The sequence below is a fragment of the Molossus molossus genome, unplaced genomic scaffold (assembly GCF_014108415.1).
Source record: "Molossus molossus isolate mMolMol1 unplaced genomic scaffold, mMolMol1.p scaffold_m16_p_1, whole genome shotgun sequence".
Classification (NCBI taxonomy): Eukaryota; Metazoa; Chordata; class Mammalia; order Chiroptera; family Molossidae; genus Molossus; species Molossus molossus.
Window position 1 is genome coordinate 9,971,053 of NW_023425344.1, and position 25,364 is coordinate 9,996,416.

Consider the following 25,364-nt stretch of genomic DNA (forward strand, 5'->3'; position numbering starts at 1 on the left):
GAAGAGGCTGTGCAGTCTTCTGTTTGTGGCCCTCCAGGCATGTGGAAAGTGCTACTACTTAACCCTCAGAGCACTGACAGAGTTACCACCCCTGCTTAACACTGAGGAAACCGCAGCTCTGCAGGCTGAATGCCTGCCCAAGATCTCACCCAGTATTTCTGTAATTTTCTTTGTGCTGACTCATCTTTTCCCAGTTTGCCTAGTGGCAGAAGAAATGGGCATTTAATGAATCAAATTTGCCCTGGCCGGTTTGGCTCAGCGGTTAGAGCGTCGGCCTGCGGTCCTGAGAGACCCGGGTTCGGTTCCCGCTAAGGGCGCGTACCTCGGTTGCAGTTGGTCCCCGGCCCTGGTCGGTTGTGCGGGTGGCAGCCATTCGATGTGTTCCTTTCACGTCGATGTTTCTCTCTCTCTCTCTGTTCCTTTCTCTCCCTCCCACTCTACCTGAACAAAAAATGGAAAAATGTCCTCGGGTGAGGATAAAAAAAAAAAAAAAAAAAAAAATGAATCAAACTTACAAAAGGCATGAAAAATTCACGTATTTATACTTATTGCTAGCTTTGAAAATGTGTTAAGAATGAAACACTTTGAGTTCCATTACTCACAGGAATAGTGTGTACTTTCTTCACACCTTTGGTTACTTTGTATGGCACCTTGATAAACAAGCAATCACTATTCCCTGCTTATTTGGACCAAATCACCATGAAGTACTCAAGCAGTCTTAAGTAACGTCTCAAGAACACCGCCCCTGAAATAAGTGTGAGGCTGGAAAGTAACAAAGCCCTGCCTTGGCCACTCTTGGTTTCCCTTTTGAGAAACACAAAAATCTGTCCTCCTTTAAGTATCACTTGAAGTGCTGAAGTAAATACAATGTTGTGGCTACAATTAAATAACAGGATTTTTGTGGCATGTGCTTCTTTAAATTTAAATCACAGGCAAAAAGTGACCTATCAGTTGACAGTCAGGCCTGAAACTCTCTGGTCCCATCCCCCACTTCCTCCTCTTTCCCAGTCTCACCTTGTAAATGAGGTCTCTCACTTGACAGATATCTCACTTTCATGGGGGAAGCCATACAAGGAATATGTCATCTCCTTAAACTGGCCATAATATAAACAAACAGAAAACCAAAATATGGCAAAGAACCAAAGCATAATAAGAATACCTCAACAAGAAATCACATGCTGGAGTTTTTGGCTTCTTCCATTTTCCTGGGGACAGAAGACTCACGCTTTGATCTGTTCCTCCTTTTCTCGCTTAAGTGAACATTTAGGGTCCAGCTCTAAAGTGGCAGAGACTATGACAGCTGAATAAAATACATGTTTGTTTCAGGAAGATCGCACTAAGTCTTGCAATGAAGCTTCACACCCAAAGAAGAGGTTTCACATTCTGACCACAACCCAGTTAGACATGCACTCTGTCCTGCAATTCACTACACACACCTACACACACTCAAAACTCCAAAGAAACCTTCACTACAATAATACTAACTTTTACTCCATGAGATCCAGGCTGCTTTTTCCTATTTCCTTCTTAGAAAACAATGCTGGTCTCAGGAAATTCATGAGCCACCAAAGGGTGAGAACTCAGTGTCTGAAAGCGGTCCCAGGACAGGCAGCCTCCCTGCCAGGGAGAGCTCACAGGGGCCAGGAACTCTGCAGAACGCGCCTGCTCCGGAACCGCTGCGAAGGTCTTTGTACAAGAGTGGGTGAAAGCACGGAGTCACACTGCAGCTACTCAGTTTAAAATCATTCTCAGAGTAGAGATTCATAAATATTTACATGAAAAAAGAATTATTTCAAAATAACCCTCTGCTTGATTAATAAGGCAGTTCTTGAGAGTCATCTTTGGAATAAAAAAAAAAAAGTGTAAGTGAAAACAAAGGGGGAACTGTTCACTGGCCTTTGTGTCCCGGAGGTCTTGCCCGGAAGGACCCCAGAAGCCTTCTACAGTACGGGGCACTGCAGCCAGGCACTGGCCAGGTGCTGTGTGGGCCTGTGGGCATGGCCTCAGTCCATCATCACTTCCACTCTGCAGACTCAGGAGCTCACCCAAGTTCACGAGCAGAAGAGGCAGGGCGAGACTTCAGGGGGTCTGCAGAAGGCACGGCTTTGTAAAATGAAGCCCTTTTCTACTAATGACACCTATCGCTCACCCTTCCAGCCTCAATCTTCCACTGGATTTAGCACCATATATATTTTAAAAACTGCAACAAGGTTAGCAAAGTTTTTAATATTTGAATTTGAATGTTAAGAAAAGTACAAAATGGCAATGATTTTGTAACCCTATAGTCAACAAAAGGTCACATGCTAGTGAAAAATATCACAACCAGCTCTAACCACATTCACTTTGGATCTACTACTATGGCCCTTAATCATTTGAAAAATAACTGGCCTCCAAAGAAATCAGTAAAAAGGCCAGCCTCTCTCTATGGAGAACAGGACAAGACTTAACTTTTTGACAAAAATCTCCTGCCTTTTTAATGCCCTTTGAAGTTTCAAAAGAAATAAAATGTTATAACTAAAATTAAAACAGCACAATGGTTCTGAAATAGGCCTCTTGGAATTTGACAAACCACCTTCTGGCAATTCTAAATACCATCTTGCCTCCACGACCACCAAATGCCACCGGCTAGTCAAGGACCTGGTAGTCAAGGACAGTTGGTCTAGAGTGTCAGCTGGAAGGAGCAGGCAGTAAAGCAGGAAGGGGCATTCCCCCCCCCCCCCCCCCCCCCCCCCCGCGTCTCACTCTTTGTAAAACTCTGGGTCTACTCCTGTAGGAGCGGAGCAGAGACCATATCTTGCTTAGTTCTACAATGGGAGGGTAAAAGGTCATCAGGAAGGACATCTTCCCCAGGGAATTCACAGTCTAGTGAACTGGACACAGACCATGTGGTGAGTGTCTTATGAATGATGTGCCCTAGAAGCACTGGCCAAGAGAGTAGGTCTGAGTGGGTGTGGGTGGGAGTGGAGGGTGGCATGGGGAACGTGCACACGGGAAGGGGGAAGGGACTCAGCCAAGATCTCCCACAGAGGAGACAAGACGGGCACTATGTTTTGCCAGGCCAGAAGAAACAAAGAGACGAGTGTGCACAGGTGCAAGGTAAGTGGGTGGCTGTGTGGCCAGAAGGTAATCAACAAATCTTTACCCTATGTTCCAGAAGTTCTCAACAAACGCACAGGCAGCGATCCATGATTAGAGGAATGGTATCCATGATTAGAGAATGGATTATCAATAGGAAAGTTTAAAAGTCACTGACTTTGAAAGCAACTACTGCAGAATCAAGATCATCCCTGAAATAATTTTATTCATATGAATTAAAAAATTCTCCCTGGCCGGTTTGGCTCAGCGGTTAGAGCGTCCGCCTGCGGTCCGGAGAGACCCGGGTTCGGTTCCCGCTAAGGGCACGTACCTCGGTTGCAGTTTGTCCCCGGCCCTGGTTGGTCGTACGGGTGGCAGCCACTCGATGTGTCCCTTTCACATCAATGTTTCCCTCTCTCTCTCTCTTCCTCTCTCTCCCTCCCACTCTATCTGTGCAAAAAATGGAAAAATGTCCTCGGGTGAGGATTAAAAAAAATAAAATAAAAATTCATGTCCCCAGAAGTCTACACTCTAGGAGATGATGAACAAAGGGATTACTATGAGCCAGGTTCTTTTATGATAGGCAAGGTTACAAAACCATATGTAACCATGGAAAACAAAGTAATTTTGATAAAAGGCTTGACAATAATTACAACTTACATCTGACATATATTTAACACAAGGAATCAATTGAAGATTTTATGGGGCCAGAAAAATACTTTTCCTCTCAGCTTCTAAGTTCTTCTAGGTGGGCTAATAACCAAACTGACGGAGGCAGAATCACAGGAGAAAATGTATGTTCATCAGGATGTCCATGCTGTGGAGCTTCATCAGAGGCTGAGACCTGAAAGGCACTGGGTAGTTCAGGGTTACGTGTCATTATGGGCAAAGGAGAAAGGGGGGCAGGGGTCTGAGATTTCCAAGGAAATAGGCATTTTACATGTAGCTGAGGAAGAGTGTAACCCAAGTATCAGGCAAAATCTTGTTAGGCAACCCATAAATAATGGACGGGGTTGGGGGAATGTCTATCTACTAGGCCCCTGCCTAAAGCCTTCCTACCTAACGCTAAAGTGAGGATGTTAAGATTTGCTTCCCAGAGCAGGCCTTTCCATCTGAATCTCCCAGGTGTGTGTGTGGGGGGGGAGGGGGGTCAAAGGTTCTGAGTCTTTTGTTTCTTAATAACCGGCTTAAAATCAATAACCCAAAAGGCATAGTTATAGGGTAGCAAAATTCTAGTCCCTTTCACTATGCACATGGAAAGTCTTGAGATTTTCTTGCTTCTCTTAATTCCAATCCATGTTTGAATATCTTTATTTTGTAAGCATCTGATCCACATTAATTTACCGAATGCTCCCAGCAACCCTGGGGGCAGGGCGTTACTTGGTATGACGCAAGGGACAGGAGGGCTGCAAGGCTCCTGCTGAGAGGCTGCAATGGTGCAGGAGGCTGGCTGTGCTCTCGGGACCCATGCACATCTGAGTCACACTAAGGATGAGAGGTCTTAGCAACTAGCGCAGGCTACCAACATGGCACAAATCTGCTTTTTAGAGTGTGGTCGGCAAGCAGCATTATGGCAGATTGACAGTAAGCAGGGACAACAGTTAAAATGGACAATATAGTCTGAGTGAGTGCTCACAATGGCCTGATACAGCAAATGGAGAGAAGAAAAGACATTTAAGATTGTCATAGCTAAAGGAACAGAAATAAGTTACTGATTCAAAAAGATAAACATAGTCCCGCAGTGCCAAGTTCACAAAGTATCTTAAAATATCAATGAGAAGCTCTTCCTCCAGGGAACACACCTGTCATTCCCTACCCCTTCTCCGTCCCCCGCAACTCCAAGGGACCTCATGAGACCTGCAACCAGGGGAGCAATAGGCAGAAGCTTGTCCTGGACTAACCCCCTGAACCTGTCTCCAAGACCCCTCTTCTCTGACTTCCTGTGAGCCAAGGCAGCCCAACCTAGGCTCTCCTGCTGCTGCTTCTGTGCCCTTCCTTGTTCTACTGTCCTAAGTGTGTTTTTACTGCGGTCAATAAACTCTTGCTTGCTTTTCTACACTTTTGTCTTTTGACTGAAATCTTTCCTTTAAAAAGACAAGAACCAAGGTCTCCTTGTCTCACTGACATGGGGAAGTCTGTTTGTCATTTGCCTTTGCATTCAAATAAAGAAGATGCTTATGGTGGAGTTGTAGCAACTGAAAACATGAGGAATGGATTGGTGAATAGTGAAGTCCATAATGAAGATAGAAGAAGTGGAGATGTCTCTCAGTTTCCAAATGTGGAATTTACAGGAAGAGATAATGTCACTTGTCCCACTTGTCAAGAAACAGGAAGAATTCCTAGGGGGCAAGAAAACCAGTTGGTGGCATTGATTCCATACAGTGATCAGAGATGAAGGCCAAGAACAAAACTGTATGTGCTGGATTCTGTGTCTGTCTGTTGATTCCTGGATTGGCTGTGTTTTTCCTTTTCCCTCGCTCTATCAGTGTGAGATGTATTGGCATAAAATCAGCATACGTCAGTTATGATGTTCAAAAGCGTACAATATATTTAAATATCACAAACACACTAAATATAATGAACAGTAACTATTATTTTATTTAAGTTGAAAACATCACTGCACAAGCTCAGTTTTCAAAAACAGTTATTGGAAAGTTGCGCTTAAACAACGTAACAAATATTGGTCCACTGGATATGAAACAGATGGACCGCTCAGTACCTATTATCATAGCAGAGGACCTGTGTTACATGTATGATTTCTGCACACTCATATCCATCAAAGTGCATAACATAGTACTCATGATGCAAGTCACTGTGACAACATACTTTGGACACCCTGAACAAATGTCCCAGGGGACCAGTATGTTGATTGTGGAAGGAACACAACTTATCATCTGGGGCAGTCTAATAATCTGAATGTACTTCAGCCACAACAGTGAAAATCTGAAAGAGATGCAGCTGGAGAAGAAGAAATACCTAGTGATACTTTTTAAACTCTGAAGGATAAGGTACTTACTTTCTGATAGGAGATCTTATACTGAACAAACCTGAAGTTTACGCTCCTATTTTAAGAATATGGCTAAAAGTATATAGATTTGCAAGTTTCTGCAGCTCTCTACTCAGAGTTCATGATATCTGCACCAGGATCTTTACTTGAATCTAAATTTACTGATTGGTTTTCTTCTCCCCCCACCCCCATCCCCACTCTCGAAAGGGGGAAACTGAGACTTTCCCTGCAAGACAATCAATACTTCCAATTCACAACTCCAATCATGACTGAAAACATGTTTGCTGATGAACATACTTCAAGAAACATCATTTCTGAAAGTTTTTATAAAGACTTATCACTGATAACCTAGACTGTTAAGGAATAACCTTTTTTTCCTGTTTTATAAATTCCCATTGCTATAAAGAAGTATTTCAACTATTTTATCCTTTAGATAAACATGGTTAGTTTTTATTTACTGAAATTCTACACATTTGAATTTTTTGTCCATCTTCTTTCAAGCCCGTGCTTGAATAACACTTATAAACCAAAATAATCTGCAAAATTCTATACCTAAAATTTTTAAAGTCTCTAAATGTGTTTCACGTCTTTCCATTTTATAGTTTTGTGAAATTTTTGTATAATCTTCAAAATAAACTATGCATGGCTTTTATACAGCTTTAATAAATGTCAAATAAAGTGATACAGATTCAAAATAAAGTTGCTCATAAAACAAAATAGGAAATGAAATTCAGTAACCTACAGAATGTGAATGTTTCTATTTACATATTAGATCAGGCATAAAGTAGATTTGAAATAAAATATTTTGATGCTCCAAAAATTAATTAATTAATTAATCAATTAATACGATAGAGGCCTGAAGTCGCGACTGGCTTGTCCCAGAACCATATCATGGGTCTTATATGCCCAGCAGGTGGCAGGACCTACACCAGGCCAAGGAGGCCTGGATGCCTGGCCGCTTCCCCACCACCTCTAGGCCGGTTCCTGTGCTGCGCCCTAGGCTGCAGAAGGAACAGGGAGCTGCTGTCAGCAGCGGGCACCAAGCCTCAGAGGGAAGGGAGGCTGCTGAGGTTCCACGATGTGCAGCTCCCATGCTCTCCTGCTTCTCAGCAGCTGTGTGGCGGGACCCGAGTCCAGCCGTGTCACACACAAGGGCCGCATCACGAGAAGAACTTAGAAGGGTGGTGCCTCAAAGTGTTTTCATGAAATCAGAGACCGAGCAGGACGCCCAAGAAATCTCTGTCACCCACGTGGGTCTGAGTAAGCCCCTCTATTAGTTTCACAATGAAATCCCAGGGCTGTTTTACTGAACTAAGGGTGAAACAACGGCAATGACTACACTTTCTTAACATATACCTCATGGTGAGAGACAGCAAAAAGGCTTCCTATGACATTTTGATTAAGTTCATTACTTTGAAAGAAACTTTAAATTATTTTTTCTAAATGTTACCCTCTCTGATCCTCAAACAAGCAGAAATAAGTTCCTCCACTATTATGAAACACTTCCCTTTCTGGGGTCTTTCCATTTGCTCTGTTCCTCATATGCAAACTCATTCACAGACTATCAGCCCTCCTGAGATTACCTAGTCCAACCTTCTGATCTTGGACAAAGGCAAAGAATGTTGAAGGCCTTGATCAGGCCACTCAGCCATGACCTGCAGACCTGAGATGAGAAGCCAAGGATATTGATCTTTGTCCCCAATATTCCCGTGTGACAGTAGCCTTTCTCTCTTTTAATAACAACACCAGCCTGTGTCTAAAATAACAACATTCTATACCTATAGAAATAGCTCTATCTTCAACCTGACAGATTTTAAGTTAAAAATAAAAATTCATTCGATTGTTAAGACAAATAGTTCCATTTAAGACTAATCACTTGAGCATTGCTGGTGTGGCTCAGTGGACTGAAGGTCGTCCCATGGACTGAGAGGTCCCAGTTTGAATCCTGGTCAGAGCACAGGCCTGGGTTGCAGGCTCAATCTCCAGTAGGAGGCGTGCAGGAGGCAGCCGATCTATGTTCCTCTCTCACATGGATGTTTCTCTCTCTAAAAATAAATAAATAAATATTAAAAAAGACTAATCAGTTGCATTCGAATTTTTTAAATGTATTATTTAATAACTACAATGCACAAGATATACTAACAATGAGATAAGGGTTTGCCAAAAAGCATAGAATTACAATGTAAAAAAAGGTCAAAAATGTATTTTCATTTTAGTTTTAAATTTTATGATAGACAAAATTACATAAGCACATGTAACCACAGAAAATAATTTTGATAAGAGTTTTCATAATAATCACAACCTACAACTGACATGTGTCTAGCATGAGAAATAAAGTTCTTAAAGGTAAATAAATAAATCAATTGGCTTTAATTTGAAGAAAGATCATGCACATGGAGAGACCTTGAGATCTTGTTGCTTCTTTCATTTCCAATCCATGTTGAATACTGCTATACTAAGTTTTCAGACGCATAGCTCTGAGGGGCGGCTAATCCAATTACCATGCCTGATTTGTTTCTCCTTTTGTTGGGAAAGCATAACACCCACTGTCCTTGTCTCCCATTCAGCTGGGGATGGCTGTGTAACGCAGTCTGGCTGGTGAGACACAGCAGAAGGAAGTGCGCTGGACACTTCTGGGGAAGCTTTTAATTCTTTATAAAAGGAAGTGCTGTCCATCTCCTCCTCTTTCTTTTTGCATTTTTAAAAAATTTTCAGAGCGGGAGAGAGAGAAACATCAATGTGAGAGAGACACATCAACTGACTGCCACCCACACAACCCCAACTGGGGCCAGGGACAAACTGGTACATGCCTTAGCGGAAACCGAACCCGGGTCTCCGCGGTCTGACGTTCTAACCGCTGAGCGAAAGCGGCCAGGGCTCCTCCTCTTTCTGATTACAATGCAGATGTAATGCCTGAGGTTGCAGCTATCATCTTTCCATTAAAAGGCAACAAGCACGAGGACCAAAAGCCAATTTGCCAATGATGACAGAATAGAGAGATAAAAAAAGGCTTGCGTCTGTGCTGGCTTCATTAATCTGAACAACGGAGACCTCCTCCTTACTCTAGACTTACTTTTTAAAAATCTTTTTTGTTTAAGCCACTGTCAGGCATTCTGCTACATACATAGCTAACCGTTAGGTATTCTGTTATATGCATAGCTAAAAGTATTCCTGAGAAATTGATTTTAACAGTCCTCCCAAAGCCATTGAAACTCCTAAGCCTAACCACTTAAAGGAGCCTGGATCAGCCTGTCCTTCCAGTGCACCTGTCTTTTCTTGTGTGTCCCTAACAGTTCCACCTGTGGATCTTCCTAGCATGCCCACTCCCCATATGCACACACAGGCCCTACAATGCACGGACAAAATCTACCTCTTTTTCTCACCACCTTGCCATTAATTACCTCGCAAGTCTTAAGTCTGTCTCTGTACTTCCACACTGTAAAAGTACCTGGAACGTAGTAAGTACTCAAAACAAAGATGGAGAAAAGAAACAAATAAGTGAATAGGTGACCTGTATTTCTCTAAATTAGCATGTATATATATCAGGCAATTTTTTTAAATGCTGATTTTTTTTTACTATTTGCTGCAGTTTCAGATTCACACAGATGACAAAATGAGCCCTTGGACAAAAATCTGGGATTTTTTTTACATCAGTAAGCAGGTTCAGTAAAAGATAGTGAACTGACCTTTCTCTTCACTTTAAAGCACAGACGTTAATTACAAGTTTTACAGTATTTGCAACCCTTGCGGAAGCAAAGTGCTCTGTAACCATCAAGTTTCTCTCCCTCAAAGGGCTAGGTAAATGTCATACATTTACCGAAAACAAGAACAAAACTGAGTCAAGTATTATAGAATAGACAATGTAAACACAAAGAAAACCAATATATAATTAAGATTAACATGAATGTCTAGATATTCTCCCAATTGTATCATGAAAGCCTGAGGTGAAATGCTACTCATCTGAAACAGAGGCCACAGGGGTACAGAGTGAATTCATGTGATTGTGAGAGATAGTTAAGCCTGGAATTAAACTAAAATCTACCTTTCCTCTGGTTTCACTTAATCTTAAAAGTTAAGAAGAAATTGTGCTGAACTGAAATGTGTGCCTTCCTTCCATGCATTTAAGCAATAAAGCTTCTAGAGGGTTGCTCTAAGAGACTAAATAAAATTTTCCCAAACAGGTCCAACACCAAAACCTCTTTCATGAGAAACAAGATTAGAAAATTAAGACAACTGTGCATGAATGGTATTAATTCAACTTTTCTAGCCTTGTACATTTTATATACATACAAAAGAAACCCACGTTTCATGACTAAACACCCTTAGTCTAGGCAATGCACTCTGATACTTTTTCTGCTCTTTCCGTAAAACATAAAACTCTAATTGACTGCAGCTTACCATACACATAGGTTCCTCATCTGTGGTCCTGTAAGGAATCGTAGTTTGAAAAACACTGATTTATACCTAAGTGTAATCAAGACCTGCAGGCATTTTCCCCAGAAGATAACTCAACACTCACAACAACAAACATGAAATGCTTACCGGTGTCTTTGAAATGCACTCAGAAATTTGCTTGTTATTGCAATGTTGCTAATAAAGAAGAGAGAATGATATGTATATTGAATCTGCCTGATGACGTGACAGAATTATAAAAGGATGTTCTCACTGCTCATTATTTGTCACAGGTGGGGTAAGAAAAAGGGTCAGACAGACAGACACCTCCTGCTCTGAAGCAGTCCCCTGGGTGTGCCCTGGGTTTGGCTGTGGTGGCAGGCTAACCCTCGTGTCTCCCCAGAGAAGAACGGGAGTCCAGAACTGCTCCAACGGGGGAAGCAAGCAGCGCCCAGCAGACAGCAGGGGGGGACACTGAGCGTGGCCAGCACTATCCTGTCCGCGAGCACGGCCTCAGCAGACTCTCCCCCCCCCCCCGCCTCTGCAGCCTGTCCCCACCCTTCCATCTCATGGCTTATTACTAGAGGAGAAAAGATGAGCTTTGAAAAGCAAGTGAAAAGTGTTCTAAGAAAGATACTAGAATTAGTTTAAATTTTTTTTTTTGCAAGCAGAAACATTACCCTCCACCCCGACACAATCTTAAATAAACTCCAGTATACAAAATAAAGGTGCTGCAGAGAACACCCCCCACACTCCTCCATCTCCCTCATCTGCCAGTCCCTTGGCTCCTCCTCAGAACCCCAGAACTCCCAAGAAAAGCAGGGACACAATAACCACTGAGCACATTCGACAATCCTGACCTAAGGAGCAGGGAGCTGCACGGCCACGTGCTCGCTGCCAGATCTTTGATGGCCCCCCAGCTCTCTGCATCTCCCCCAACATGGAACTTCCTAAAACTGCCGCATGTGACACGCCACCAAGAACCTATGGAAAGCAACATTTCTCAAGTTGTCACTCTACGCCTGACTCTCGTCCTTCTACAAATAAAAGAACATCAGCCAAACGAGCTGATCCTTGCCTCTTGCTGTCTACCATGCCCCTTGCTGTCTACCATGCCCCTTGTCATTAGAACACGTGGTAAAGCAGGCCTATGACACTCGTCCGACAGCCACTCCAACCGAAAGGATGGTGCTAGGGTAGTGACTGAGATACCTTTTTGTAAGTGATTGTAAGTTTTGTTACTATAAAACTACAAAAACACGTTTTAATATAGCAAAAGCTGAATTATTTCTTAATTCTTTCCTTCTAGCAAGAAATGTGAAAGTGTTCAGTGGCCGACTCGGACAACGCAGAGGACAGAGCGACTTCCTGTCACGCCTGACCTCTGGATAGACTGCGACACAATTCAGGGAACATGGTGAGTGGACACACAGTGCTGTTCTAACTTGCTCACCCTAGGATGAAAGTCTCTGTGATAAAAGTGAAATAAATCATCTTTTTCTTAAAGAGACCATCACTTATGTTTTTAAATATGAGGGCTTTCTGAAACCGATGCCTTAAAACAGGCTGAAATGAAATAATTTATCATGCTGAATGAAAAAAAGAACTGCTTCTAGTAAATAAAACTGAAGGGAACTTATGGAGTAAGTGGAGATTAAGTCCTTGGAAAAAGTTATTGAAATGGGACACAAATGGAAATAGGATAAATTTAATAAGAAGCAAAGTTAAGAATCACCGAATCTTACACTAAAAATGTAGTCTTTAAAGCCTTTTCCTATATGGGAATTCCTATTCCCCCAATACATTTAATTATTTCCAATAATTAAAAAACTCAACTCAAGCTGTTCACTAATTTTTTTTTGTATGATTAACACATTGACATAACTTTTAAAATGATGGCTGGTAATAGAAAAAAGGTACCTTTTCCAATTCTCTTGGTATTCGCATACAAGTGTACACTCTTTCTCTTCTTTCTGTATACTTGGCCTCATTATGTTCAAGGAAGTACCCTCTTGTTAGTTCAGCACTGAGGAACCTCAACAATGAAAGCTCTACAGGAAAAGAAAATGACACAAAACAAAAGAACAGTATTTATCAGGGAACTCACATGCTAGCTGGGGCCATAGGCAATACATATATAAAACAACAAGAGAATAAAACAAAGTCTCTATAACTCTGTGCCCAAAACGGAACCACTCATAAATCATTAGCAAGGACTGTTGAGGAAACTGCTGCTCTGCACGGTATAAACTGAGAACAAAAGAGACAATTACTATGAGCCAGAATATCTGGAAGGTATTTTGCAAGAGCCTAGTTCTGGGTCTTATAGGTTATATAGGACTATGAAGGCAGGTAAAAAGAGTACATACCCAGTATATATAAAATGAAAATACATATAAATAAATAAATGTGTGTGTGTTTTAAAGGAAGTCAAGTCACCTGACAGGCATTGTTTCAGTCCAAGAACTATCTCAGGTGAACTACATGGATACTGGTGTAACTTCTTCAGCCTCAGAGATCTTGCAAACATGTCTGAAAATGCCACCTGCTTAGATGAAGGCTTATCAACATGATGCTAATCATAGTGTGGGGGAGGAAGAAACTTCCCTCTACCCTCAAGGTTCTATCAGCTGGTCTAATAACCTAATGAACGTGAGACAGATTAGTAAGAGAAAGTGGCCACATTCAATTACACACATATGTGTGGGAACCCCACATACACGAGAGGTTCACAGACGAAGGGGAAAACAGGGTGTATATGACATTCTGAGTTGGGGTTCAGCTTAGGCACCTTGGGGCTTCAGAAGGTAACTGCACGTATTCAGTGATCATGAGTTTGCCCTGCCATGTAGACTAAAAAGTTATTTCTGGTGGTAAATCATATCATGGGCCAGGCCCCTGATTTAAATCCCTCTAGATATTGTGGAGCAGGGGGGCAAAAGTTTCTATTGAGCCCAGAGGTCCCTGGTTGCCTTCAGCTCAAAGTAATCCACACACCGCTGAGGCATGTCTTGGGCCGGCTGGCTCGGAACCCCTACAATGTCAGTCATCGCAACAGATCTGAAAGAATCCCTTTCCTTGGATCGTCCCTTCGCCCTCCTGCTCCCCCTCTGCGCCTGGCGCAGCAATGCGGCCAGAGGCTCCTGTCTCAGCTGGGGGAAGCAAGGCCAGACGCGGTTGGCATTTCCCACTTGGCGAGGCTGGCAACTGGAGATGAGAAGCTGAGCTGTCAATACCTGATCTCAGCTCTTTCCCCCCGGCTACACCCCCTCACAGCCCATCACCTCAAGGACCTCTCCACACTGAACTTCACGCTTTCCCACTCTCACTCCCCGGGAGGCCTGACTCTCCAGCACGCAGGGTACCAAAGGTCTCAAACTGTCCTCTGCTCTGCGCTGGCCTCACGGTCCTTCTACCAAATGCAGTATTGCTGTTCCCCTCAGAAAACCACAGACGGAGGTAGTTTCATGCATGTTTATGTACGTCAGGAGCTGCCTCTTCTGTGAGTACTCAGGTCTGCAGGCATGAGGAAGAGCACACAAAACCCTTGAAAAGTCCTCGGAGGACTCAGAGGCAGACTTATTATGCGGATGTGCCTAAAACAGCTTACTTTTTCCAGCACTGGAACTGATTGCTAGTTCTTTGAACATCAAGTCAAGTGGCTTGCTTATGTTTAGCTGTTATACCAAAAATAGTACTGATGATCATAATAATTACACACACACACTTTTTTTTTTTTCCTAATCCTCACCTGAGGACATTTTTCCACTTTTGTTCAGGTAAGTGGGAGGAAGAGAGAGATGGAGAGAGAGAGAGAAACATCGACATGAAAGGGACACATCGAGTGGCTGCCTCCCGCACGACCCCAATTGGGGCCAGGGACAAACTGCAACTGAGGCACGTGCCCCTAGCAGGAACCCGGGTCTCTCTGGACCACAGGCCGACACTCTAACTGCTGAGCCAAACTGGTCAGGGCCACACGCATTTCTTTAAATATTGGATTCATAATCTGTCTAAAGAGTTACTGATCCCACGAAGGATATCAGGGAAATGAAACAGACTTCCACCTCCTCCGGTCCAGCACAGGGGCTCGCTGAATCATAGAATGCACTCTGAGCACCAGCCTTTCAGTATACTGACAGCTGAAGCCATGCACATAAGATGTGAACTCTGTTGCATATACAAACAGGTGTTCGCTTAAAAGGCCTTAGTATAACCAGGTCCATGTAGAGTAAAACTTTGGTTAGGAACTTTCTCATCTGTTGTAGGCTGCTTTAAACCAGAAAAAAACCTGCTGTTTGAAGGGGAGAAAAAGAAAGCCTTCTGAGCTGCAGACAAGAACAGCCAAACCTAGTAAAGGAGCAAAAATCATACCCACACTCCGTTCAGTCAGATTTCCAATGAGAAAGAAAAGGCTGTCCTGATTGGCTGATATCTATAAATATCGGTTGTTTCATGTAAAAGCTGAGCAGCAATGGGACAGAGAGAACAGAAGAGAGGGCACTTGCACGTACTGTCACTGATGCCAGTGAGCTGAGTCACTTCTCAGGAATCCCTGAGCAGTGTCTGTCCCGGCTTCCTCCCTCCCTGCTACTCCTCCACCAGTGATACTCTTCTCTCCAGTGGCTGACTTTTCTGTCCTAAGGCTTTTTGGCAGCTCCTCCTCCTCCACCTCACCCTGAAATCCCTTAAATGTTTGCCGGTTTGGTGCTCCATTCACTACACGCCACAAACATGCAGCCCAGTGAACACTGGCCGCCCTCTAAGGCCGGCATTCTCTGATGTGTCCTCAGTGACCTTCTCGCTCTTTTCTTTCTTTTTTCCCCCTATACATACTCTCCTTGGACAGTCTAAGGTTTGAACCATCATCTAAATCCTGAAGTCACTCTATCTTTAGCTGACTCCTGAGCCTGAACCCATGTTTCCAGCTGCCTCCTGGGCAACTCCACCTGGAAATCCCACAGGCACCTCTGACCTGCAAAGCCAAGCCAATATCTTCCCCACGACTCCCCGTTCCTGAAGCCCAGACTTCAGCTCACGGCATCAGCAGGCAGTTCTGAGCTAGATGCTGACGGTGCCTCTGCTCCTCTCACCAAGCCCTGCGGATTCTTGCTCTGAAACAACGAACATTCCCCTCTTCTTCCCACACTCCAGCCTCGCCGGTCCTCATCTTCTCTCTCCAGGTTGCTGCCAGAGCTTCCTGACTCATGCTCTTCTACCAACCTGCCCCCCAGCCCTTCAGCCCCGACGTGGCCGGGCAGCGAGTCAGCAAGCTCATTCACAGGGACACCCTTCAGCGGCTCTGTTACCTCTAGGTAAGGTCCTGCACCTCGGCAGTGAGGACACCAGATCCCTTACAACTTGGCTCCTGACTCTCTTTTCGCCATGCCTCCCACCTGCCTGCCCTGAATCTCTAGGTCACAAATCTCCAGTTACACTACTTTTCATTTCTTGAAAACATGTCAGTTGGCTCATACTGTTCGTTGGCCTGAAATCCCCTTCTAGTTTTCTACAGGTGGACAGGCTCAGACATAGCCTGCTCTGTGAAGATGGCTCTAAGTGTCCCAGGTGAATCCATCCTCCCCCATTCGGCTCCCACAGCATCACCCTCACCTGTGCTCCCTTGTGCCCTATTATACTCATTTTCTTGTCTGGTTTTCTCCTTTACTTTTACATTCTCAGGGCATAGCACATACTAAATGCTCAACAAATGTTTGCTAAAATAATATATGGATCAGAGAAAAGGAAGCCAAATCACTGAGATGTGGCAGAGAACAGAAACAGAATAAAAAATCAGAAGTGGTAAAGGCAGAGAATACCAGATTCTAGAGAAGAGAGCCTGTGGCCAAGACAGAACTAACTCTGTTCTGATTCTAGGCTGGGAGTGCACCTGGCTGGTGTGGCTCAGTGGACTGTGTGCAGTCCCATGGACTGAGAGGTCCAGGTTCAATTCCCAGTCAGGGCACATGCCCAGGCTGCAGGCTCCATCCCCAGTAGGGGACGTGCAGGAGGCAGCCGATCTGTTTCTCTGTCATATCAATGTTTCTATCTCTCTCTCCCTTCCTTTCCTAAAAAAAAAAAAAAAAATCAGTAACAACATATTTTTTTAAAAATGATGGGAGTAGGAGGGGTGGGGGATACGCAGGGAAAGAGTGGAAGAGTGGAAAGCCCCTGGCCCCTCTCTGGACACAGCAGCCACTGCGGACGAGGAGCTTCTACTGTGTGTTTTCAAGTGACTGTCAAGGTGATCCGATAGGTACTGAACTTCCACCTGTGAAAGGGCAGGGGGCCACAATGCAGTGACAGCCAGTGAGTGCCCGGGGTGCAGGAGGAGAGACGCGCAGGGAGGAAAGCTGGGCAGCCCGCTAGTATGTCAGCCATGTTTAAGTACGTATAGAAATGGGTTGTAATACAACTTAAATCTGAAAAAAAAATTCCATTCAAAGATTGAGACAGCTTTATCCTTGTTTACTCAGAAATTCTCCTCCACACGGTTTCCCCTAATGACAGGAGATGCCTGAGCATTTACATAACAAGAGTTTTGTTATAACCCATAGGAAAAAGCACAGGATCAGAAATCTGAAGAAGGGGTCCTGGCACCAGCTCTGTCACACATTAGTCCTGTGAGCCGGCTCAAGTCTCAGATCTGCATTGCACAGGCTTAGAGCAGCTTATAATACCTGCTACCTGCTTGCCTTCCACACAGGACAGCTGAAGGGCTGAGAGAGGATTTATGTGAAAGCATATGAAAATCACAAAGCATGCCGCAACGTCTTGAATGACTCACCATTAATTTCACAAGATCTGTACATTAACCAATTCTAGCTGCTGGTTACTTAATGTTTATTGATGCTACTTCTGCAATCCCGTTTCCATGGATAAAAGGTAATCTGACAAATAAGTATATTTCATAAACTATGTGACCTATGTAACTACTTTTTTATGAAAGTTTTACAAAATAAACCTATAAAAGTGTTTTTACTATATTTAAATAAAAGCCAGTGTTGTGTCAGGATTCCACCTCCAGAAATCGAAGAATTTTTGTTATAAACACAATCTGCATTCCACATGGGGAATTTTAAAGTAAGCCCTTAAAAATCAAATCACAAAAATATGTTTTGAGAGTACAGCTTTCAAAACTATGAGATAGGTTCTACTGAGATGTGCATTCTGTAGATGAAGAAACCAAGGCACAGATAGGTTGAGGAGACCTCCAGCATCACACAGGAAGCAAGTGGTCGAGCCAGAATTCAAAATCAAGCAGTCTGTCCCTAAAGCACATGACTATTATCGCCTCAAATGCTTCTGTAAACCGGCCACTACGCTCCTTCCGAAAGCTGGGACCTCCTCCACCCTCCCTTTTCTGCGGTCCATAGCCCTGGATTTCTTCGAGAAGTTACACTGCTAACTAGTTGGCTCCCTTACAGCCCCAGAGCTTTCTGAAAGCAGGTACCATATATCCAAATCTTCCCAATGTTCAGCCCCCAGTGGGTTCTGAATCCAAGAGCAGGTAGTGTTTGTGTACAATTAACTCCATACTAATCGGCTAGGAATTAGTTATGATATACACTAAAGTAGTATTAACAAAAGAACCAAGTTTCATAGGGTAAAATATTTCAAAAGCTTTATCTTCCTTCTTGCACCCTCTAAGAGAATTGGTCCTATTTAAGGAATTAGGATCCTCCCTCTTATGGCCAGAGACAGTTTACGAAGGTCTTACATATACTACTTCATAAAACCTTCACAACTCTTGAGAGCTGGAGAGATCAGATAATGGTGTTCACATTTTTGCAAATGAAGAAACTGAGGCTCACAGCAACTGATCCAAAGTCACTGAAAAGTTGAGGGGAAAGATGGGAAGAGACCTAGGTCTTTGAATTCCAAGCCCAGCGTGCGTTCTCCCCTTATACAATGATGATCATCCATCATCTGACACTCTTACGAGAGAAGATAACCTAGCACTACTCCAGCTTCAACACATCAGAAAGGGCCCTGTGACTTGCTGAGGAAGGGGAGTGTGTGGCCCTGCTCACCGCAGGAAGTCAGCCCGGCGTGCTGCTTTGTCAGGTCCACTTCCACCTTTCCCTGGCCATGGGCATATCTTGCAGGATGCTACCTTATCTTCTGTTTCAAAGCATAGCTCTGTTTCAGTGTTTCTGGTTTTGTTTTTTAAACATTGTTAGCACCCTAGCGACTTGCCTGAACTTACTCGACTTGCCTGAACTTACTCGTCCTGTGATGCTGGGTACAGTTGCCTGACTAATTATTTAGGAAGGCTATTTATTGTTCTTTTACCTGTGGGTACCACTCTTCAAGAATTCTGCTAAGTATACCGTACTTTTTCCAAACTGTGGTGGCATTTCTTCTGAGCAAAAGAGTCACTCTCATCTGTTATGCCCAACATCTGTCTATATTTTAAGAACAAATTGTTTTCTTTTTTTTTTTTAATCCTCTCCTGAGGACATTTTTCCATTTTTTGTTCAGGTAGAGTGGGAGGGAGAGAGAGGGAGAGAGAGGAAGAGAAACATCGATGTGAAAGGGACACATCGAGTGGCTGCCACCCGCACGACCAACCAGGGCCGGGGACAAACTGCAACCGAGGTACGTGCCCTTAGCGGGAATCGAACCCGGGTCTCTCAGGACCGCAGGCCGACACTCTAACCGCTGAGCCAAACTGGCCAGGGCAGAACAAATTGTTTTCAAAAATAAAATACGTGTTTATTTTTTGAGCACTGACTTAACTTTACAGATGCCAACCAATTTTAATTCATTTATCCAATTCTCACCAAGAAGAAATATCACTTAGTAAGTCTTTTAAAAATAGAAGTATTTTACTATTTAATTATAATGTAAACAAGTGCTTCTACATTAGAAATAAATTTTGTCGTGAATATTTAAGAAAGATAATGTCAATCAGAAATCCAAATCAATTCATCTGGAGTATTTTTAATCAATATTCATCTCCTACCACCGACATGTTCTGTGATCCAGTATCTTAAATTGAGAGGCATAATAAAAATTGCTTGTTCCTCATCCCTAAAATAAACTTTGTTTAATTATCTACTGAGATAGCTTGTTTTAGACATAAGAAGCCAGGATAGAAAAGTATTAATTAAAAGTAATAACTAATCACACACATATTTATATGTTCAGTAGTATGTCTAAATATATCTTTCTCAAAATAGCACTGACCATTAAAAAAATTGGAAAGTAATATTGGTTAACTGTTAGGAAAATATTATGAAACATACAACTCTCCATAGTCTTAAATAATGTAAAACTTTAATAAACTTTACTATGGTTACACTAAAATATTAAACATAAGTTTATTACACAATACAGAGGCACACTCTTGTTTAAGGCTAACTAACCAGGAATCAATCCAACAGCAATTCTGCCTTCCAAAGTCAAATGCAGTAAAGGTACCATTCAAGTTTCTAAGATACTCAAACTGTTTATATTTTGGGAAGTAAGGAACAGGTAGTAATATGATTATTCTGACATTCAATGCTACATAGTCTTTCCAAAGACCTCCTTTCTGCAAGCATTCCCCAAGTGGGCTACATGTGAGCTGTGAGGGCTAAGTCAAACATTTTCAAAAGACAAGATATCGACTGGTCAAAGACTGAATAAATAACTTTTTACTGCTTGTTTAGTTACATGTACTAAGTCAGGTAAAGCAAGAGAGAGTTTTAAAGCAGAGCAATAGCTTGTCTGAAGAGAAGTTAATTTTATTTTCTGTGTATCAGGGTAGTGGTTACTCCAAGTCATTTCCCAGCCAGTTTTACAGTTACTCTTCCTTTCCTTTGTAAATGAAAAATCAATCATTTGTAAGTAAAAAAGAGCATAATTTCAGAATCAAAGCCTTTAACAATCCATTAGGATAAGTTTGGGGCTACAGAGATATGTAAGATATTTTATGGAGGATGAAGACTGGTTAAAGGAAAACACATTTTAATAAAAATATATTATTTGTAAGATGAACTTGTTTTTACACAAAATATAAGACATAGGAAATATGAACAGCAAAAACCTCTGTCCCACTCGAAATCTTTTGTTGGAGTTGCTAAAAAGGAGATCAGTTGGCTTTTCTCAGTTTTTAGTCTTTTCTTCCTGCCTCTGCTTATTCTTATGAAGGTGAAGCAAGGTCTACAATGGGTAAGGCAGAGAAGAGAGGCCAAATAGATGGATAATGAGCTTAAGTGGTAGAAGTGGTGAGTCACCATTTAAAGACACGGGAAAGAATGGGCCTCACAGTCCTGTTACCGTCAGAAACAGTACTGCCCACCCATACCTCACTTCTGGCTCTCATTTACAAGCAATACTCGTCCTTATGCATAATCCAGCACCTGCATTACACAGGTATTGTTTCGTCCTCGCCAGTAGGCGTTATACTCACTTATTTTAAACCAAGTCTCCATGGTCACTGCAGCCAATTTAGATACTTGAGATACTATCTACTAGTGGAGTTGTGAAACACAGCTGATGCATTAGGCAAGCCTAAAGTCTACAAGGCAATTCAACAACTGAACAGAGACAAGAACAGATTGCCTAATTCTTCGTCCAAGGGTGACTTGCTAGACCTAGATTCCTAAATGGGAATATGGCTGTGCAGAAACTCTCCCACTAGCACTTTTACAGAGGAGTCCAGTGGCGAACAAGCACAAAAACACAGTAAAATGTACTTACTGTCTGATCTTATGTCAAAAGGACAACAGTCAAGTTTCAGAGCCACAATTCTCCCCTTACATATTTCACTTCTACAATTATCTGTATAAATATATTAATAGTTTACTTGTTACAACTATGTTGGTCACAGAACTTGCCTCTTGTTTGTAACATTAGCACTAAGGAGATCTTATCCTTCTCAAGTAGCAAAAAATATTAATCATATTTTCACTTGTGCATTACTTCCTCTTTCTGTCATTCACTAAGGCAGTTAAATAAACATGTTTTTTAAAAAGGACAATAGAAGTTGGCATTATTTTTAAGAGTAGGAAAGACAGACGAGATGAAGTACAGTTCCTGATAACTACTATACCCAGAAAGAATCCAAGAACGGTGACCACAATGGAATACACAATGATCGTTCTGAGAGGGAGAATGAAAACCAATGAGATGTCAACTTCAACTTCTTACTGCACTTAAGGCATAAGTATTAGCACGTGAGAAAAGTTTCAGTCCACCACTAGGCAACGTATATGTTGAAAAGGAAGTTCAGAGAACCAAGCAATCAAAAGAGCTTGAAAAGAGAAACAAAAAGAAAACTTACACTCGCTGTAGATACATGTGTAGGTGTATACAGCCGTATATACACACACCAATCTTCATACTTACCTTCTAAACATATAAACAAATAAGGACAGGTATTTTTTTTAAATGAACCTCAAACACTGTATTTTGAATCATTTCCCTCTGATGGGGAGGGTTTGGATAAACACCTAATCTATATATTCATTTATGGAGGCCTAGGCTCTTAAAACAGACCAACAAGCATATTAATTTATAATTCTGAATTCCTTGGAAGAAAGGCCAAAGGGGACTTTGGAACTCACTGATCAGCAGGCCACCAAGACACCAAAGGAAAGATAAAGGCGGCTCTAACTTGGGGAGGGGAATACAGAATCAGAGGCAGCACCAGAACATAAAAAATAAACAAGCAACACCTACATGTAAGCCCTTAGGCTTGGGAGACTGTTGATTCTGGGAGAAATGCTTCTCACAGGATGCTAGGTGGTGCCACTCAAAGGCCCTCTGAACATCCCAGGCCAGCCCCTAGGACAGTTTTCTAAACTCAGGACAGAAGACCTAGGGAGCAATGCTCAAGGGTCTGGGTGAATGCAGAAGCCACTCAGCAGCCTGGGCATTCGAGAACGGCTGAAGGAATTCTAATCTCCTGGGAGGATGCTTCTGACCAAGGTGGCAACAGAGTTAGAAGGTAGGTACAAGCAAGAGCTATGTGACAAGCAGAGCAGAAACAGACACGGGGGCAACAAATAAGAAGCCCACGTGGAGGCCCAGATGGAAGAACACTAGCTGAAGACTCCAGCTGAAAAATTTCTGATTCTCATCTAAGTCCTGATCCCCAAGTGTGGTCACTGTCATCTCCCTCACACATAACTAAGGGAATTGGGGAAACAATGAGATCTACCCCCACAACTAAAGCTGGATGTGTCTCCCTGATAACAACGGTTTGCAACTATGGGTTAAAAGCCGTTTCAAACATGTTAAGTAAACCCTGCTCAGTAACTCATGTTGAGGAAGAATGGGTGTGTGGTGTGAAGTCTATGCAAGTCCATGATACTGGTATCCAGACCCATCCAGGAAGGGTCAGGGAAGGAGTGTTAGGGGTTACCCCGAGAGCCCAACATCAGAGCTCATCAAAAGGCTCCTGACAACTTCGTTTTCTGTGCATGCAAAACAACAACAACAAAAAGGCTTTTATAATGTTGGCTTTTCTGAAACTCAGAAATATTTAAAAGAAATTATAGTGACACTTGGCTACATTATTTCTATTTGCATCAGAGTGCTTTCTTTTTTTATTTGATTGATTGATTGAAAGAGAGAGAGAGAGACATTTGTTGTTCCACTTTATGTATTCATTGGTTAACTGGTATGTGCTCTGACCGGGGATCGAACCAGCAACCTTGGCTTACAGGGACAATGCTCTCACCAACTGAGTTACCCAGCCAGGACCCAGAGGACTTTTCAATATTCAAGTCTAAGTACGTAAACAGACAACTGAGAGATTTAACTTTGTCTTACTTAGATCGTGCCCATTCAGAAAGTCCTCTTGCAAGCAAATGCTTGACTTATGACTAAACCAAATACAGTTGAGAATTTTTAAGTGGTTAATTGAAAAAGACTGAAGGCACAGTCTGTGCTTAATTTTTCAAAGATATGGACCTCTTGAAAAAGTAACCTATGCCTAGTTCTGCAAATTAGTAAATCAGTCAGGATCTCAGCCTATGGCACTGAAGAACCCCTATATTTTCAATACCCCCTACAATCAGTGCATAAGCCTTATGACAAACATTAGCTGCATGAACTGCAAAAAAATAACGGCTAATAAGTAAAGCCCTGATTGTACACCAGGAGCAATTTTTTTTGGAAGAAATCTAATGGAGTTATGGTTTGGTTGTTTAAAACTCAGACTTATGTAAGAATATAGTGTGTTCCCTCTACATTCAAAGAAACATATCTCAAAAAATCTTGGTTTTTTTCCCCCTTTAAGCCCACTATGCAACAGCAACATAAATACAAACGCACTTTTGAAAATTCTTCGAAAACAAGAATACCCGACAGCTGAAAGAAGTCGTGAAACAATAATGCCTAAGAGCTGTCGCTGAAAGTAGGACTGGCAACTGCATCTCTTCTTCTGCAGCCATTTTTTTTTTTTTTTTAAGTGGCATAAGTTTCGGTTTAGGAGAAGTTCACAGGTTACGGTCCGAGGGGTGCCAACTCCTGCTCTGGGCGAAGCACCGACTCCGCGGGCACCGCCGCCGGCTCGGGCGGCCGTGGCCAACGCCGCGCGGGCGCGTTAACAGGTTTCCGCGGCTCAAGTTCGCTTAAAATACACCACCAAAGTCACCTTGGCGGGGAGGCCGTTACATCACCCGGGGCCCGGCGGCTGCAGCCCCCGGCCGTGGGCACGGGCCGCCCGGCGGCCGGGCTCCGAGCGGGGCAGTGAAGTGGCCCCGGACCCCCGTCCCGCGCAGCCCGGCGCCCGGCGCACCTGGCGGGCTCGGTGCCGCCGCGCGCGGGAGCCGCGGACCTCGGAGCGGCGGCGCCCACGCGCCCACTGCCCGGGCGGCCCCAGGGCGGCGGCGGGTCGCAGCCCGGAGCCCCCGGCCCCCCGCGCCGCGGCCGCGGCCTAGCCCGCCCGCCCGCCTCACCTGCGCGGCTGCGGCGCCGCTCCCGCCGCCGGTCGCTCTCGTAGAAGCCCAGCGTCTCCGTGTGCTGAGGAGCCGGCGGGGGCCCGAGACCGCTGCCGCCCGGCTGCTCCGCCTGGCCGCCGCCACCCCGCTGCGGGCCGTCCGCGCCCCCCTGGCCGCCGGCTCCCGGGGCGGCCGCGTCGCCGACGCCCGCCATGTTCCGAGAACAAACTAACCCCGCCGCCTCCCTCCAGCCTCCCGCCCGGCCTCCGCCCCCGGCCGGCCCCCTGCCCGCCTCGCCCCGCCCCTCGCCGGAGCCCGGGCAGCCGCCGCCGCCGCCGCCGCCGCCGTCCGCGGCCCGTCGGCCGGCGCGCTCCATTGGCGTCAGCGGCGCTGGCGAGGCTGCCGCCGCCGCCGCCACGGCGGCCGCCATCTTCTTCCGGACGTCGGCGTGGCGCGCGGGCTCCATGCAGCCGGGCCGCGCGGCCGGGGACGGCGGGCGCCTCCGGGGCTCGGGGCCGGGGCCGGGGCCGGGGCCGGGGCCGGGCGGGGCCGGGCCGGGGGCGGCGGCGGCGGCGGCGGCGGGAGGAGGGTCGTGCGAGGCGCCCCGGGGCGCCGGCTGCTGCGCCCGCTGCCCGCCGTCCGTGAGGGGCGCGGCCGGCCGCCCGGAGCCCCTTTTGCAGGCTCGGTGCCCAGAGTGCGGCGGCGCCGCCCGCCGGGACTTGGCACCGGCCGCGCGACCACGGCGACGGGGGCCGGACTCCAGATCCTCGACCCCCGCCAGGCCCGGCCCCATGTGCCCGCTAGTCGGGCTCCAACTCTGCGGCATGTTTATGGGCACCCGTCACGTTCCCCAGCCTCTGGGTGTCCGCGGACCGTTTCCAAAGCACTCGGGCAAGGAGCGTGGGGATGCTGTCCAACAGGTGGGGGTGCCGAGGGAGGCGACAGGCCTCGGGGACTCGGCCCAAGAAGCGGGGTGCTTTGTGCTTTTAACGCGCCCGGGACCTACTAGGGCG

At 44.6% G+C, this 25,364-nt stretch overlaps 1 protein-coding gene and 1 pseudogene across 13 annotated transcripts in view; one reads left to right on the forward strand and one right to left on the reverse strand.

The window, feature by feature from the left end:
* Positions 1-24,575, reverse strand: part of TAPT1 (transmembrane anterior posterior transformation 1) — a 57,256-nt gene extending 32,681 nt beyond the window's left edge. The window contains exons 1-4 of one of the 13 annotated variants that reach the window (XM_036247596.1): positions 12,395-12,458; positions 10,625-10,672; positions 10,481-10,508; positions 1,160-1,300 (exon numbers count right to left, since the gene is read on the reverse strand). Coding sequence is in view for 5 of the 13 variants with exons in the window: in XM_036247533.1 (XP_036103426.1) it covers positions 12,395-12,525; positions 24,370-24,565 (327 nt within the window). In the remaining 8 variants the exon portion in view is untranslated. Of the gene's footprint in view, positions 1-1,159; positions 1,301-1,485; positions 1,836-3,142; positions 3,165-3,735; positions 3,930-10,480; positions 10,509-10,624; positions 10,673-12,394; positions 12,526-24,369 lie in introns of those variants that run through there. The other 12 variants (XM_036247574.1, XM_036247566.1, XM_036247544.1 and 9 more) reach the window with 12 other exon arrangements.
* Positions 5,201-6,014, forward strand: LOC118620504 (annotated as a pseudogene).
* Positions 24,576-25,364: the final 789 nt, after the last annotated feature.